Below are 17,064 nucleotides of genomic sequence, written 5' to 3'. Positions count from 1 at the left end.
TCCCGATTGCACCCTTCGCCAGCAGGGTCGCAATCTCCGCTCTCAGGAGTGGGGCATAGCCACCAACTATCGTGGAGCGAACTCCCCTGAAGCGGGGAGGAGACCGTGCGAACTGAATCGCGTAGCCGAATCTGATCGTTCTGATGACCCAGCGGGATATCCCGGGAAGCACTAGCCAGGCTTCCAGGAAGTGAGCCAACGGGGTCATGTGAACCACAGACGTCCCCCCGGAGGGGCAGCGTGGCGGGTCGACTGGCACGCGTGCAGGGATGACCCCGCTCGGATGCGTCGAAGCCCGCTCCCCGACGGAAGGGACCAGGGAAAGCGGAGCGTTCCACGGGGGTCCGTTCCGCCGGGGGTCTGGCGACAGAGGGGGAAGGGATTGGCGTAGCCCGGGGACGACACTCGCACCCTTCCGCACCCTCAGAGACAGAGAGGAATGTGTGGGCTGACGCACTGGAACGTTGAGCGCACTCATTCCAGTCTGTGGGCTCAGTGATGATGTCAAGTCTTTCTTAACCAACTCAGGGCGCTGCCCACCCGTGGGCGAGCAGCGGGAACTGAAAACGAAAGATTTTCCCCCCGGCCCTCCACCGGGGGCAGGAGGGGGCCTGCTCCCGCCTCCTGGGGAAAAACTCAACTCCATCACTGAGCAGCCCGTATCAGGATCATCGCTTACCTGGCGTTTAGCGGGGTGTGCGGCCTGAGGGGGCTGTGACGCCTGCCGGCGGCCTCCTCCACGCCGTGGCCCGGATGAAGGCTGCTGCTGGGGCGGGGCGGGAGGCAGGGGAGCCGCGGGGGGGGCGTCCTCGGCGGCGAGCAGCGGGAGGCATCTGTGCCGACGACTGGGAGGAGGCAGCAGCTGGTCGTCGGGGCAGAACATGTTTGATTGCCTCCGTCTGCTCCTGGGCAGTGGAGACTGCTGGGCAAGAGTTCTCGACTGCACCGCCAAAAAAGGCCAACCTGGGAGAGAAGGGCGTCGAGCAGACGAATCCGCTCAGCTCTCCGAGTGTCTGCCAGGTTGACGCTCCTGGACCACACTAGTGGCCATCACCTGACCAACGGCGCGAGCGGCCACTTTCGTTGCCCTTTTGGAGAGCAAGGTCAGTGGCGGACCGCAAATCTTCGAATGCCGTTGGATCAGTCCCGCCCTCGAGCATATCTCTGAGCATCTGCGCTTGCACAGTGCTCATCGCATGCAAAGCGGAGGCCGCCCGTCCCGCCGCTCTATAGGAACGCGCCGCCATGGCAGACGAGAACCTACAGGCTTTGGATGGGTGCCTAGGAGGACCACGGAGGAGGCGCTCTGTGGACACAGCTGTATCGCAACAGAATGCTCCAGCGGGGGCATCCCAGCCACTCTAGCCACTCTAACCACTCTAACCCAATACTCCCAGCGGCTTGAGACAGCATGCCGTCAGCTCGGGATCCGACACGGGCAGCGCTGGCTCTCCCGAAGGGGGCAGTGCAGCCGCATCCTCATCTCCCGAGGACTGTAGCCCGCCTAGTGATGCCGCGATCGACATCACATCATCATCTGGAGCGCTGCTCGAAGCAGCCGGTACCACTAAAGAGGCAGCCGACTGAATCGAACTAACGCTCGCTGGCTCACGCACTGAGGCGGGAGGTGTGGCCCGAGAAATCGTCGGGGCTTTATGCCACACCGTCACCGTTAATTTGCCGGGTCCCCGGTCGACGGGCCCCCTTTCGTGAAGGAAGCCGATCGAGTAAGGGGGACCGGGGCTCTCACTCTAGTGAGATTTTTTTTTTATATATATATATATATATATATATTTTTAACCTCAGTGTGGAGATGGTCATGTCCCCATAGCAGGAACATGAGTCATCCACGAACGCTGCTGCTGCATGCTGAATGCCCAGGCATACAGAGCAGCGATCGCGACCATCAGATGACGACAGAAATCGACCGCATCCAGAAGAACACGGGCGAACCGTCTTTAAAAAGACGTGCCGCGTGTAGCTCTTTTACAGAGAGGAGGAAATTCACTCTTTCAGCGCTGAGGCGACCAGGGAGAAGCGCAAAGTCTGGCAGACCACTGCTCAGATCGCAGGCAATGCAGAAACTCGCTGGGTACCGCCGTCACACCAACACTGAAGAGGACGCTCGTCTCGAAGAGTCTTGTAATAGCTTTCAGGAGTGAAGAGGTTCTCTTGGCTCCGAAGCGAAAACATACTGCGGTTGCGTTCACTTCCTCCTTTTATACTCACGGAGTAGGGCGGAGTACGCTATGCAAATTTCCGCAGCCCCAAGGCATTGCATGCCATTGGCTCGTTTTTAAATACTCGAAGAGGATTGGCTTTCTATGCGAAACCCCCAATCTCCGTCACTTCTGACGTAACTCGAAGTGACTACGAAAGGGAACTTGGATTATGTGATCTAATCTGATTCCAGATTCCTTCTTCCCTTTTGAACAACCATTTTCAAGTTTCGATCCAATCCGATAACCTAAATCCGATCAGCTTACCTTTGAACAACTGACTGTTAGTTGTTCGGTTATTTGTAACTATTCGGTTATAATGTGGACATACAAAAAACATCTCATATGGTCCTGAAAAAAAGTCCCACTTGCACGCTTCCCAATCTGAAATCAGCGCATTGGAAATGAATGGGAAAGGCATTTTCTTTCCCATTAGTTTCAAAACTACTGCCCTAAAAAAAAACTTCCTCAAATTTGGAAAACTGCTTTAGATTGTTGGCTTTGACTTTCTAACTGTTTTGGAAAATACATTTATCATATAAAATTTTGAAATAGTGTTATTTGTATTTAAAATTAATCAATTTATGCTAAATGTCTTTTGTGTATTTCTTTTCTTTCATCTGATTAATCTCTTCTTTATGAATTCTAGTCATTGATAGCTATGGATTTATTCAATCATCATTAATTGTTGCATTATTATTCCTCTACATGTTATTGATTTCTTTAATCATTTGTATATTTTCTACTCTGAATTTGCAGATGTATGATCTTTGTTGTCTGCTTTGCTGTAAGATCGAAGAATTAAGTGATAACCTTTGTATCAAAATATGCTTCCATCTATTGTTTCTCATATCACGCACCTGTGTCTCCTGCAGCTCTCTGAACTGGCTCATATTTCATGCAGTTGATGATCACATCATGAAATAAGTGTGAACAATTTTGAATTGTGTGTAAACGATGACAATTGTGTGTTATCTGTAGTATTCAACAGAAGGTGTCAAAACCTAATTTTGTCTGTCTTTACAACCGTGTATCAGACGACCGAGCCGTTACATTATCATGTAACGGCTCGGTCGTCTGATACACGGTTGTAAAGTCTATAACCTTTTCTTATACATAAGTTTAGGAGGATGTCAATTTTCTGCATATTGTTCCTGCATTTGTCGCTCTTATTTTGCCCTTCACTTCTGCTTTTCCTTCTCTTTTACCTCTCCTTTCATTCTTCATATCTTAGTTTCTTCACTATCTTCATGTTTCATACATTGGAATTTATTATAAACTTTAGACTAAGATAGATCTTATTTTTGTTTACACATATTTGTTATTGCAATTTTAATATTTACGTGATTAAATTAATCTTTATTAAATTTAGCCTTTATAAGTTTCATTTTTCTACTTAATGTTTTATTCCTTATTCAAATTTGATCTGATTGCTCCTTTTCAAACTTTTTTTTCACTTATCGCTTTATAATAATCGTCAAGTGTCTTCTTCAAAAAGAGATGAAACTCAACTCTGCCAAACATTCAAGATTTATGACAGTATGCTGTAAGTTTCATTTTCAAGTTCATGCTCACAAAGTGAATAAATGGATCACAATAAGATATGATAGATATAATTTAGTTTAAAAAAATTGTACACCATGCTAAGAGCACTAGAGGATGGACAGAGAAAACAAAAAGTTCATGTGTCCAAAACATCCGACTTTATTACAATGAAGCTATATGAAGTTTCTCCATTTATCAAAGTTTGACATAAGTGCATGTGATAAAATTATGTGACTATTTTGTACACTATACGTCAATTCTATTCATTTATTTCTCGGATCCAACATCTAGCTATTCATAATTATAATTAAACGTTAAGTTCTTCACACATTTTTTTTAACAAACTTGAAATTATACAGCTATAATGTAACTCCACTGATTTATAAACACACTGTGGTGCAACATTCTTACTGATGCTTTCAAAATGCACAATATCAACACATTTTTGCAATTTTAACAAAATCCCATTAATGTCTGTGTCTAAAACGTTATCTTGGTAACATTACACTTAAGCTTGAAGGTCCTGGCACCCATCCGTAGTGTTGTGTGCTGCAACTGTGACAACATTTTCAACACCTTAGGCACATTACCTCCAGAGAAATAAATATACTATAAAATCATTGCAACAAGTATTACAATGATGGTATATACATACATAAAAAATAATATATTTAGTTGCCCATACAGTAATAAAAGTGAGAATTTGGCACTATTGCAATGAGAAATGGAGGGTGAATCTGTCTAATTGTAAATAAAATGTTTAAAAAAAAAATCAAATATATTGCTTCTTCTTGCTTTGATGTGATGGTTTGCGTGATTCACTGTCATTAGATTTGTTCGTAGTTTTGGAGGCACAAAGGATTGGAAAAAGCACATAAAAGTGCCCAGAAATAGCAGGTTCAGTAAAGGCACTTCACTCCTCAGTGAATGGGACACACGTCGAGGATGCAGAACTTGGCCCTGCAGGTGGGACAGGGCACTCTGCTGCTCAGCCAGGTCTCGGGCTGCTGCTGGTCCTGTCGACTGGCGAACCACTTGCCCATACAGGTGAGGCACCACATGGGGCGGCAGTAGCACTGCTGGCACTCGCCCTCGCCGTCTCCCTGGCACAGTCGCACAAGCTTCACGTTGGCATTGACTTGCATACATCCAATACATGGTTCAAGTTCCTAACAGGAAACAGCAAAAATGGACAAAGATTTAAAAAAAAAAATATACGTTTCAGTTGTAAAAAGTTTAACAGCTGGGTTGCAGAGGTAAACTTCTATTTATAGACAAAACGACAAAATGGACATGTCCGAAATAAACCGAAACCATGGACGTAATCAATTCCGAGTGTACAACCGAGAATAGCCCTGCAGCTGAATCACCTGAATGTACCCAATATGGGTACAGCATAATATCATAAATACTTTTTGAATTGAACAGTTTAATTAAGTTCTACAAGCTAGTTTCTATGATAGAGTACAAGATAAATCTTTTCATTACTACTGGTGCCAGTATGAAACTATGCAAAAGCGTCAGAATTCACTCACTTGTTTTCATTCAATACTTTAAGTGAACTATATTAGTGAGTGAAGTAGGGAATAGTGAATGTTATATACCATTCACTATAGGGGCAATTTCAAACACAGCCATGGACATGCAATAAAGCATTGCACATGATGCAATTAAGTCAGTCTCTATTCAGATATGACATCGTTATACAGAACCACCAGATTACACAATAACAGGTCCAAACAGTCAAAGCATTAGCTATCAAACATTTATAAATACACTACTGTTGTTATTTGATTTGATGTTAAGTTTTAAGTTGAAATGTAAAAAAGCGTGTATGTGGAACATTACCCTATGAATAAATGCTGTGAGTGACAATTTTAATTTAATTATTAATTAAAATGATGAATATTTTCATCATTGGCAGTGTTTCATCGTATGAATTAGTAAAATCTTGATTATTTGTCATTTTCAATTTTGCCTTCGTGCTCCTTGGAGCCGACAGTCTTCAAACTCTAGTGAGGTCGTCTGTGAAGCGGCTATAAAAGAAGCAGGGTTTCTCACCCAGCTGTAAAAGTGTGTGCTGATAGTTTCAGTGCTCACCTGGCCACTCGGACACCTGTACACTTCATTCAGCCCCACGTATGACTTAAAGGTCTCCAAAAACAGCTCACTCATGGTCAGATGGATGACAACATTGGTGGCGTTTCTGATGGGTGCGTGCAGTTTCTCCTGCAGCTCAACATACTCTGTGGACTTCAGCCTGCAAGAGAAAGTGACCCGAAAGTGACATCACCAAAGAAAACATCCATTTCCTAAATATGAAATTACTAATGTTGGGGAAAGTTACTTTGAAAAGTAATGCATTACAATATTGTAACGTTTCATTACTTTTGCGTTACCTTTACTCACCTGGGGCCCGTTTCAATAAAGAGGTTCAACCAACTCTGAGTTAAAGCTTGAACTCTGAGTTGACATACCCTGAGATGGGAAACTCTGAACCAACTCATTTCAGCTGTTCTGTAACCGAAAACTCAATCAACTCTGAGTTGACTGACTCTGAGTTAAGCACATATACACCACAACTATAAAAAGCCATTATCAATGGAGCGCAGATATTATGAGTCACCATGGCAACAGCGCCAGACAAAAAGAGGTGTTGGGTGTAATTAATTACCAAGTAATCTGAATATTGTAATTTAACTAAAGGGATTACTCTTAATTCTTCTGTAATTTAAAATAAAATATGATGCAATTACATTAAATAGGCTACTGCATAAACTATAGACCAAATCAGTATAAAACAATAGTGGAACTATTACGCTAGGAACGCAATACTCGTTCCCTCATCTAGACAGAACCGAGGTTACGTTAGGTAACCGAATCGTTCTCTTACGAGAGGTTCTCTCGTATTGCGTAAGCTAGCTTACGCTACGGGAACACCTGGTCAACGCTGTGCGCGCTATGTGACCACTAATGAGTCCAGGGGGGGATCCGGGGGACCCTTATGAGTGGAGTGAATGTAATGTGATAAGCCATCAAAGCGGGCCAGTGATTATATATTACATAAGCACCTAGGGGGAGCACAAGCGGCGAACCGGTTGACTCCCAATACAGCAGCTCATCAACGGAACTGAAGCATACTAGACAGCTAGTATTTAACCTGCAGGGCGGGGACTTCCGATTGTAAAATCTGACAAAGGTGGACGGGGAGGCCCATCCCGCGGCCACGCAAATGTCGTGAATGGAAATTCCGCAGGACCATGCCCACGATGAGGCCATGCCTCTAGTGGAATGAGCCCTGATGCCCAGAGGGCAAGGCAGGCTTTTAGATGCGTAAGATCCCAAATAGGAACCGAAGGGGGGCGCGGAGGGTTCATCCTTCTAGCTCCCCTGAGGAAGCGGATGATTAACTCGTCTTTGCCCAGAGACTGAGCGCGTCGGGGTTCAGCGAACGCCGCGACAGCTGCCACGTAAACCTTGAGAGTGGATGGGGACCTGCCCTTATCCAGCATCTCCTGAAGGAAAACGAGCAAAGACGATACCTCGCACGACCGTGGGTCCAAGTTTTTGTCGCTGCACCATTTGGAGAACACAGACCATTTTGACAGCATAGAGCTTCCTGGTAGAAGCCGCTCTGGCGTGCATAATCGTGTTTAGAACTCCTTCTGGCAAATCGACGAGTATTCGTTGGTCACCCATGCATGTAGCGCCCAGCGCTGTGGATGGGGATGCCAGATCGTGCCGCGAGCTTGAGAGAGGACTGGAATGGGCCACAGGGCTGTCTACGACAGCTGGGTGAGCTCCGGGAACCAAGTCTGACTCTCCCAACGCGGGGCTATGAGGAGCACCGAGGAGCCGGGGCTATGAGGAGCACCTGCGGTAACAGAGATATCGGAGGGAAAGCATAGAGCGGGCGGCGGGGCTAGTCCTGGGCTAGCGCGTCCTCGCTCTTTGAAAAGAATATTGGGCAGTGAGCGTTATCTTCTGATGCGAAGGGATCCACCTCTGCTCTGCAGAATAAGCACCACAGTATTTGGACTGTCTGGGTGTGCAGGGACCATTCTGCAGGGGAAATGAGGTTCCTTAACAGTATGTCTGGGCCGTCAGATGGCCCAGCACATGCGTCGCTTTGAGCGAGAGCAGGTGGCTCTGGGACCAAACTAGGATGTGGTTTGTCAGAAGGAAGAGATTCCTGGATCTGACCCCGCCCTGACGGTTGAGATAGGAGACCACGGCCGTGTTGTCTGAACGGATCAGGCCGTGGTGACCCCGAATGAGCGGAAGGAAGCGCGAGAGCGCGTTCTCGACCGAGAGCATTTCCAGACAGTTTATGTGTAAGGAGCCTTCCTGAGTCGACCAATGGCCGAAGGCCGGTGACCCCTCGCAGACCGCACCCAAACCCGTGTTGGATGCGTCTGTCGAGATGACTTTTCAGTGGGAGAAGGTCCCCATGGTGACGCCCCGCTGAAACCAATCTGCTACTGTCCATGGCTGCAGTGCCGTGAGACATGTCTGCGTAACTTTGATCAGCTGTCGACCTGTAATCCATGCACGATGAGATACACGGCTCTTTAACCAGAACTGAAGCGGGCGCATGTGCAGAAGGCCCAGCTGAGGCTGGAAGCACAGCGGAGGCTGAGGCCATATAACCCAGCATCTTCTGAAAGGATTTCAGAGGTCTGCGGGTGCCCATCCAAAACAAAGCGGCTAGTCGCTGAACACTGCACGCCCGCTTGTGTAGACAAGCGAGCCATCATAGAGACCGAGTTCAAATCTATCCCCAGGAAGGAAATAGTCTGACTGGGTTGAAGGGAGCTCTTTGTCCAGTTGACAGAGAGACCCAACGTTTTCAGATAGTTGAGGAGAACTGTGCGACGCGACAAAAGCTCCGTCTGTGATTGTGCCAAAATCAGCCAGTCGTCCAGATAGTTTAATATATGCATCCCCTGACGACGCAGGGGGCGAGCACCGTATCCATGCACTTGGTGAAGGTACGGGGTGCTAGGGATAGGCCGAATGGGAGAACGGCATATTGATAAACTTGACCCTCGAAGGCGAAGCGTAGGAACGGCCTGTGACGGGGATTTATCTGGATCTGAATATAGGCGTCTTTCAGGTCTAGAGAGATGAACCAGTCCCCCCTGGTGCACGTGCGCGAGGAGTTTCTTGACTGTAAGCATTTTGAACGGTCTCCTCATGAGCGCTTTGTTCAAAAACCTGAGATCTAAGATCGGCCTGAGGCCACCGTCTTTCTTGGGCACAAGAAAATAACGGCCGTAAAACCCAGACTCGGTCAAAGATGACGATCTCTTTATGGCGCCTTTTTGCAACAGCTTCGCTATCTCTGAGCGGAGCGTGTTGATAGCCACCGGGCTGACAATGATTTCGAGCCGAGCGTGGAAGCGTGGCGGGCAGCGACGAAACTGTAGCAGATAACCGTTCTTTATAATGCTCAGTACCCACAGGGAGATGCCCGGGATGGCTTCCCACGCTTTGGAGCACGCGGCTAGTGGATGGCTATATCGGTCTGATTGCTGCACATAGCGGGCTGGACACAGGGTGTGGGCACGCTTAAGCTGTATGTGGCAACGGGACTTACACTCGGAGAGAGCAAACGGAGAGGGGACACGCGCACAAGCTCGTGGGCGTTCTTATGTTCTCTGATACTAGAGCAGGCTGTGCCTGCTCTCTGGGGATGGGCTCTGTGAGAGACACGGGACTTGTGGTGTTTGTGTGTATGGGTCAACACATGATTTTGGGCAAATTTTTTACACAAGAGAAATTTATGCTCTTTTTGAGATTTCTCTGGGTAGCCGTGAAAACGGCTTTTTGTCGCTCGCAAGCGGGCAGGGAGACCGGCTTGTTTGTGGCGGTGAACACTACTGCAGTCGGCGAAGCAACAGGGACTAGCAGAGGGCGAAGTTTTGACGGCGGTCCGGCCGTGGCGGGAGAGAGCCGTCTTTTTCTCAGCTATGCTAGGCAGAGTTCTGATGATCAGGCTTCAGCGTGATCTTGGGTCGAGGCCCACGGGGAGGCGGCTGTCTGCGGAGGCTGTCAGAGCGAGAGCGCCGGGATGGTTGAGCCTGCTGAGAAAGGCGCTGGGGTGGGGCTCTAGCAGGGGGCAGGTCACGAGAGTGGCCTGCAGAAGAGCTAGCACGGCGGGGCAGAAACAGTTCCATGGCCTGGATGGCTTTTCGAACTTCGGAGAACCAGTCGACGATTCCCGTGACGGCAGATCCGAAGAGGCCGGTCGGGGAGAGGGGCGCGTTTCAGCGGATCTGAGAAGTTTCTACTAATGTTCTACTAATGAGAAGTTTCTACTACTGAGAAGTTTCTAACAGTTTCTACCGCTCTCAGCCCACTCACGGAGAATGTCGCTCTGGAGAACTTGGAGGACTGACATGGAGTGGAACGCCGAGGCGGCCTGACCGCCAGTCATAGGCGAGAGGATGGAAGCTCAAGGTCGCTCTGCAGGCTTTCGAAGGAAGCGCAGGAGAAGAACGCCATCTATCAGAGGGCGGGCAGAGGTGTGCAGCAACCAAGTCCTCGACGGGCCTCGATATCCTTACTCGGTGGCTCCATCGGAGTGGTTTCTAGCCGGAAGCGGGGCATTCCAGGACTTCGTAAGCTCAGCATGAAGTTCAGGCAGGAATGGGGCGGCCCGGTTACAAGCAGGAGCCGAGCGCTGGTGAAAATAACTGCCGTCCATCCGGTTCGGAGCCTGCTCTGGTGGCGGAGACCACTCGAGACCGAGGCGTTCGAAGGCCTGTGAGAGGAGGAGCATTAATTTCTCTGGCGCGGGTCCCAGCAGACTCTCTCGTGGAAGAACCGAGAGAGGACCATTCCTCTCTGTTGGAAGCGAGCAGTGAGCAGAAATCCATCTCCTCCGCGGCGTCATCGGAGGCGACAGAGCGGCCACTCGGTGGCAACTGCATGTCCGGCTGGGGAGAGCGGGAAGCGGCGCCGGCCAGCATTGTTCTGCAGGGGGCTCCGGCAGCCTCTGGGAGCGGCGTTTCTTCTTCCGCGGCGAACTAAGAGGTAGCGGTTTTGACGGCCTGAAGTCGTGCCCGCAGGAATGAACCGCAGGAAATACGAGACATCTTTAAAGAGACGCTCGTGCTCTTTCAGTAAGATGAATGGAAAAGGATACATGTCGTCGGATGGCGCTAGCTTGCAGGGCGACTGAAGGTGGCGAAGACGGACCGCTTCTTCAGTCTCCGGAGCTCGCTTGAAGGTGCCTTCTCGACGGCGACGGCTTCTACTCAAAACAGCGGAAGCGTATAGCTCGCTGAAGGATGAAATAATCGACTTATCAGCCTGAAAGAGCCGAATTTATACTGTCTAGCCACGCCCTTTCTGGCAGGCTTTGACGGAATGAGAGCGTGCCTGCTTCTCATTGGTCGCGAGTTCAGCCTGGCTCTTCCATAGGCTTAAGCAGTTCTCTCTGAGCGAACCAATGAGCTGCTAGCTAGCCTGCTCGTAGTCTGCTGCAGGGAAACTGCGTTGACAAAAGATACAAATTATGGAATAATTTTTTGGCTTCAACTTCTCAGAAAAGACGAATCTTTCCCGTAACGTAAGCTAACTTACGCAATACGAGAGAACCTCTCGTAAGAGAACCCAGAGTTTCCCTCATTTCAGGGTTAACATACTCAGAGTTTTCACTTAAAGGGTAACTAAAAACCAAAACAACTTTTTTAGTTAATGATCTGTAAGAATGGAGCTTCATAAATGCTGTTCATTGATTTGAGTACATTTTTTGACAATTGAGTATAAAGTGTTTTGATTTTCAAATATATGGTGTAAAAACATCTGAGTGCTGCCCTCTTCAGGTTAAACGGAAAGCTCCTGCAGTAGGGGTACTTTCTGACGTAGGGAACTCTCAGACGCCACTCTGTCACGCCCTTGGTGCGAGCTCACCACAGCCTTGGCAGCCCCTGGTATAAAAGCATCTGGTTCCGTCAAAACTACTGTAGCGAGTCAGGAGTTGGATTTATGTGTATTGAAAACGATCAGGATAGCATATATTAGCATCTAGTTAGCATAGCATTTATATAGTTATTTAGATTATTTTTGAAAACGATCAGGATAGAGTATTGTTGCATCTATTTAGCATAGCATTATATAGATAATTTAGATTTATCTATCATAGATGTATATCATATATATCATATACTGTATATATCATATATGATATATATATCATCATATATCATTTATATATCATAGATTTATCAGTGTTTAGTACAGTGATCAGGATAGTAACGGAATAGAGGTGGACATGGGCTTCTCCACACAGCTCCACACGCAGTGCCAAACACTGCTCGTCCTGCATGGACTCCTCCACCGCAGCGGTGTTATTCACTTGATGTGAGTGATCATGGATAATTTAATAATTGGATAATTGGACATGGATAATTTAGCCCACAGAGCGTGCGCTATTGAGATCAACTCGATGACAAAACTCATCAGATGCCGGTCGCGATGCGGGAGTTAAGACAGTTTGAGCCAGCGGCTCGAATGGATTTGGCCCTGTGGATTTGCGGCTCGAATGGATTTGCCCCTATTTGAGCCAGCGGCTCGAATGGATTTGGCCTACATACAATTCACCCTCATCCACTTCAGGTGAAGGTGAGGGAGAAAAGTCCTCGACTTCAAATGGCCGCTCTGTTGCAAAGGCAGCTACTTGCGTCACTCCAGTCTCTCTCTATTTTAGAGTCTGACAGCAGCTGTCACTCACGGCGGGTCTCAGGTGCACACCCCCTGGCCCCGCTGGGGTCTGCCCATTTTTTCAGCATTTTTCAAATTTTGCTAGTGGGTGGAGTCAGGCTCTGACCAGGGGTTTAGTTACCCTTTAACCTCCTTTCTGTAACAGGCCCCAGGGCTGGGCTTGTGTGTTTTGTTTTGATTTTTAAACAAAACTATTTTTGGGCAGATGTTCTATACATTAAGTTCTTTATTTTGTCCAAAATTTAAACAATAAGGCTGAAGGAAATGCAAATTCACACATGGGTGGAGCTCAAACAATCCTCTCAGTTTAACAGAGTCATCGAAGGTGAGCACAAGTACATTGGTCAATAAATGGATATTTTATGCACAAAAATATTTGTTTTGTTTAAAATATTTAGTTGGAGGTTTGCGTAGTGTTCTGATTTTGCATTTCACTGATAATATTCCTTTTGAGGAACTGATTCCTTTTGTCAGTGAAATGAGTAAATGTAAAATGTTACATTACTAATTACTTGAAAAAGTAATCTGATTTACGTTGCACCCAACACTGGAAATTACCTTATGTCGAAAGGCTTGACTCTGGGATTGATACTGGCAACAGTGATGGTGACGATTTGCACCGGCGTGTTTAACTCAGGAGACAGGCTGTGATGTTTGGAGTCTGTGACGGTCAGGTGACAGTCCTGATGCAGGGCAACATGCAGGGAGTATGTCGTGACCTTCATCACCCAGGTGTCCGTGACGATCACCCTCGCGCTCGTGGAACCGGAAGCAAACTTATCGATGCGGCGAAACTCTGTGTTGATGGACGATGCCACGGCCCTCCAGCTGGAGCGCGGCAAAGCGTGTGTGCTGAGCGCTCGACATATCGGGTGATTCGCCCATCCGCGTCTGGACCAATAGAAGGCCAGTGCACAACTCAAAAGCTGGATGGCCAGTGACAGTCCAAAGTATATTTGCCATCCCTGACTTGCATGATGGATGTACATGAGATTCTGTTCTTGAACTGCAAAACACATTCCTATGTAGTATCCTGCAACACAAGTATGATGGTGTTATATCACGCAGTGAGCTGGAAACTGCACAGGGAGCAATGAGAAACCCTCTGTTCAAGTGAGGAAAATCAAACATATTTGATACGCACATTTCTAAGGCCTCCTTCTAACACCTTCTATGTTGTCTGGTTGACAGTTTACACTTTTTAGCAAGTAAGAGGCCTTTTAATGTAACTGTAAAAATGTCCCCCTTCAGGTCGTGGTTCATGTGTCTTTTTACTTTGAAATCTTTACTGATTTTTATGAAGTAAACGTAAGAATAATGTTTATAATTTTTAATAATGTTCAGCAACTTAGTTTCACTTGATTTTTTTTATATAAAGCTAAGTATCAAATATGATCCAACAGGCTTTTGATGAACGTGTATTTGTTCATCTCTCAATCATTGTTTTTTTTTTAAATATAGAGCTTTGTTTTTTATTTATTTATATTATTGGAAGATATAGAGTGACATCTGATATGTACATGCATTTTATCTACAGTAAACTATACTGTACTGTAGTGATGTTGCAAACAACAAAAGCTTCAAAGCATGTATCTATAGAATTCACAGCGTTCCGATCCAAAGAGCGTAGTTTTCAGAGAAACGTGATCATGTGATATAGCCTGCCTATAGACCATTTCACAAGATGTAAACAACACTGGTCCAGAAACACTTCCTGTTTCAGTTTGTAACTGTTTTCTTTATTTCACATGTAAAGAAAACATCTTAAAGATGTTTGTTTAACTTTTTAAATCAGTTTTAAATGTTCTGTTGGTTGTATTTTATCCCAGCTTTTATGTAGTGTTGAAAAACTGAAACAGGAAGTGCTTCTGGACCAGTGTTGTTTACATCTTGTGAAATGGTCTATATTACATTACCATATATTCTGCCATATACTGCAAAAAGTTTAAAACCATGTTTCAAATTTCAAACAGCGTAATCACAGCATTGACACATCAAAAACATACAGACTTAAACACATCTAAACTAAAATGTTTAAATTTTAGTGCATCATTTATTTGCATCAAACAGCTCTGTTGGTATTATTATAATTATTCTTACATTTAATTTATACTTTAATATGTGAATTATATTCTCAGAAATCAACATTGACCGTTGTCAGGCTTTTACTTGTGCCTAAACTATTCAAATTGAGAATTAGTCTTGGAAACATTTTAATACAAAAATATTGCATATTGTACCTTTAATAAATCAAAGAACGGAGATTGTATGTTGTTTTGACCTGCCACAAGATGGCAGTGTTTCTCGAAAAAAAATAAAAGTAAAAAAAGTGTGTATATATATATATATATATATATATGAATTTCTCTGTTACTGTCATCAGAGACAATTTATATAAAAGGTCTTAGCTGTCATATAAAGATCTCTCAATGATTTGCATTACAGGCTATCAGAATTTAATCTCAATTTAGGGATAAGAACTGCTATCCCATGCAAATTAAATTTGCAAATGCAAATTAAAAAGTATTTAACATAAATTCAGTCAACAGAATCATAATTTGCTGATTGGCTAATCATAATTTGCATAATTTGCAATCAGCTAATTATGATTCTGTTGACTGAATTTATGTTAAATACTTTTTTCTGAACATTTCCCATGTTCCGTCCACCAGATAAACGGTGCGTTGCGAATATAAATATGACTAATTTTGCAGCAAATTACAAGACGATAACTTGATGATGAATCTGAAGCCTCGCGCCTTCTATTAATAACTTCCTTCCGCTTCAGGCGAATGCATCTTCTGAATCTATCTCCATATATAATACCAATCAATTAAGTATTGATGGTGTAAAAAATTATAAATAAAAAATTTTATAACTTTTTTATTAGAGAATTATTTAGAACTGCATTATTGCCTAAATGTAAACCATTTTGGAAGTCATTGTATAATCCGATTGAATGGAAAGAGGTCTGGAGTCTACCCAGTAAATACTTTTTTAGTTTTTTAGATTTTTTAGAGATATGGAGACAACATGCACCTTTTGTAACACAGAAGAAGAATCAATAAAACATTTATTCTTTGAATGCGTATTTACCCAGCTGTTTTGGATTGATGTTGAATATTTGATATTTAAATTCACAAAATTAAAGATTTGTCTATCTGGCAAAGATATTTTTTGTTATACAAAAATAAAAGTGTGGAGCAAAATTTGGTGATTAACTTAATAATTATGTATGGAAAATACCATATTTTTAAACATTATATTGAAGCCCTAAAAGATGCAAGAAATAAAAAAGCAAAACGGATGTATACTATTTTTGAATCCCTTTCTTTTTGGAATTTTTTGTAATGATGTTTCCCCTGTAGTTTAATTTTTTTTTTTCTGTCTATTGTTTCTTTGATGCTATTATGAATGTAATACTAGTATGTGATCCTCTGTATGTGTATGTTATATATTGTTCTTGTTATGCAATAAAATAAATAAATAAATAAAAATAACTTCCTTCCGCGCTTCAAAATGGATAGCGTATGAGTCTTGTCTGTACTGAGTACAGTATGCATAGAAATCTATGACAGTATGCACGTCTACATTTGCACGTGACACGGTCATGTGACCATAATATGGTCCATAATATTAAGCAGTCTATGTGGTGTGAAAATAATATAGCAACTGTTGTCTATGCTGCGCATTTTGGTAGAACATCCACAGTACGAGGACTTCAAACTGCATTGCTACATAAGCAGTACATCAATTGTAGAACCATTATAGAAAGTGTCATACCGAGCGGCAGGAAGCAGTGGAAGAGCACCGTAAGTGTTGTTCGTCGGATGTGGTGCTGAATGAAGGTGATGTCTTCACTGCCCAGCCACTCTGAGAACATGTGCTGAACCGTCAAACCAGCAGATCGAAACTCATTCGGCGTAAAAACAAAGCACAAAGCAAATACCATATAAGCAAGAGTAAATGTGGCATCCGGCCTGTCCATGTTTACATCTAAGTTACACGCGCGTGAAGCCAGATGCAACTTCGTGAAATAAAAGGACAATGACTCGCAAAAAGCAACGGATATCCTCGATTTTTTTATCCCTATTGTCGAACATAAATAATAATAAATAATTAGAATGTATCAGTGAACAGCTTGGAAGTGTTTATACACAGTTAACCCCAGCAGCATGTTAAACTATTAAATGACAACAGCGGACGTGGCAATGATGTTTTCAAAATAAAAGTCACGGTAACTGAAATATCAGATAAAACGTATAGGCTAAATTTCAATATTTATTTGTAAATCCACAATTATTTCCATAATCTATAATTATAGTAAAATTAATTTTATAATTGGTGCGCATGAATGCAGGTCAAGTGAAAGTTGAGATCAACACTATAAACGTGAGGTTTTTTTTATTGTCATTAATGGAAAATATGTTTCTTAATATTCTGAGAATTTTCATGCAGCATTTGTCTGGTGATGGGTCCATATGGGTCAGAAGTTGTCGATAACCTCGATACTGAACAAGATAAATGTTTTATAATGTTGTTAATATATATAAATATATATATATATGTA

General features: G+C 44.3%; 1 protein-coding gene across 1 annotated transcript; it reads right to left on the bottom strand.

Annotated features, from left to right (window-relative positions):
- Positions 1–3,899: 3,899 nt before the first annotated feature.
- On the bottom strand, positions 3,900–16,716 carry tmem129 (transmembrane protein 129, E3 ubiquitin protein ligase). Its single transcript, XM_039694171.2, has 4 exons — positions 16,278–16,716; positions 13,053–13,527; positions 5,865–6,024; positions 3,900–4,933 (listed from the first exon to the last, which is right to left on the bottom strand). Exons 1-4 carry the CDS (start codon positions 16,480–16,482, stop codon positions 4,685–4,687), a joined length of 1,089 nt encoding a protein of 362 aa, XP_039550105.1. The 5' UTR covers positions 16,483–16,716; the 3' UTR covers positions 3,900–4,684.
- Positions 16,717–17,064: the final 348 nt, after the last annotated feature.

The sequence above is a fragment of the Pimephales promelas genome, chromosome 9 (assembly GCF_988280905.1).
Source record: "Pimephales promelas chromosome 9, fPimPro1.hap1.1, whole genome shotgun sequence".
Lineage (NCBI taxonomy): Eukaryota > Metazoa > Chordata > Actinopteri > Cypriniformes > Leuciscidae > Pimephales > Pimephales promelas.
The sequence above is the reverse complement of the archived record's forward strand: the minus strand, read 5'-3'. Positions and strand labels throughout refer to the sequence as shown.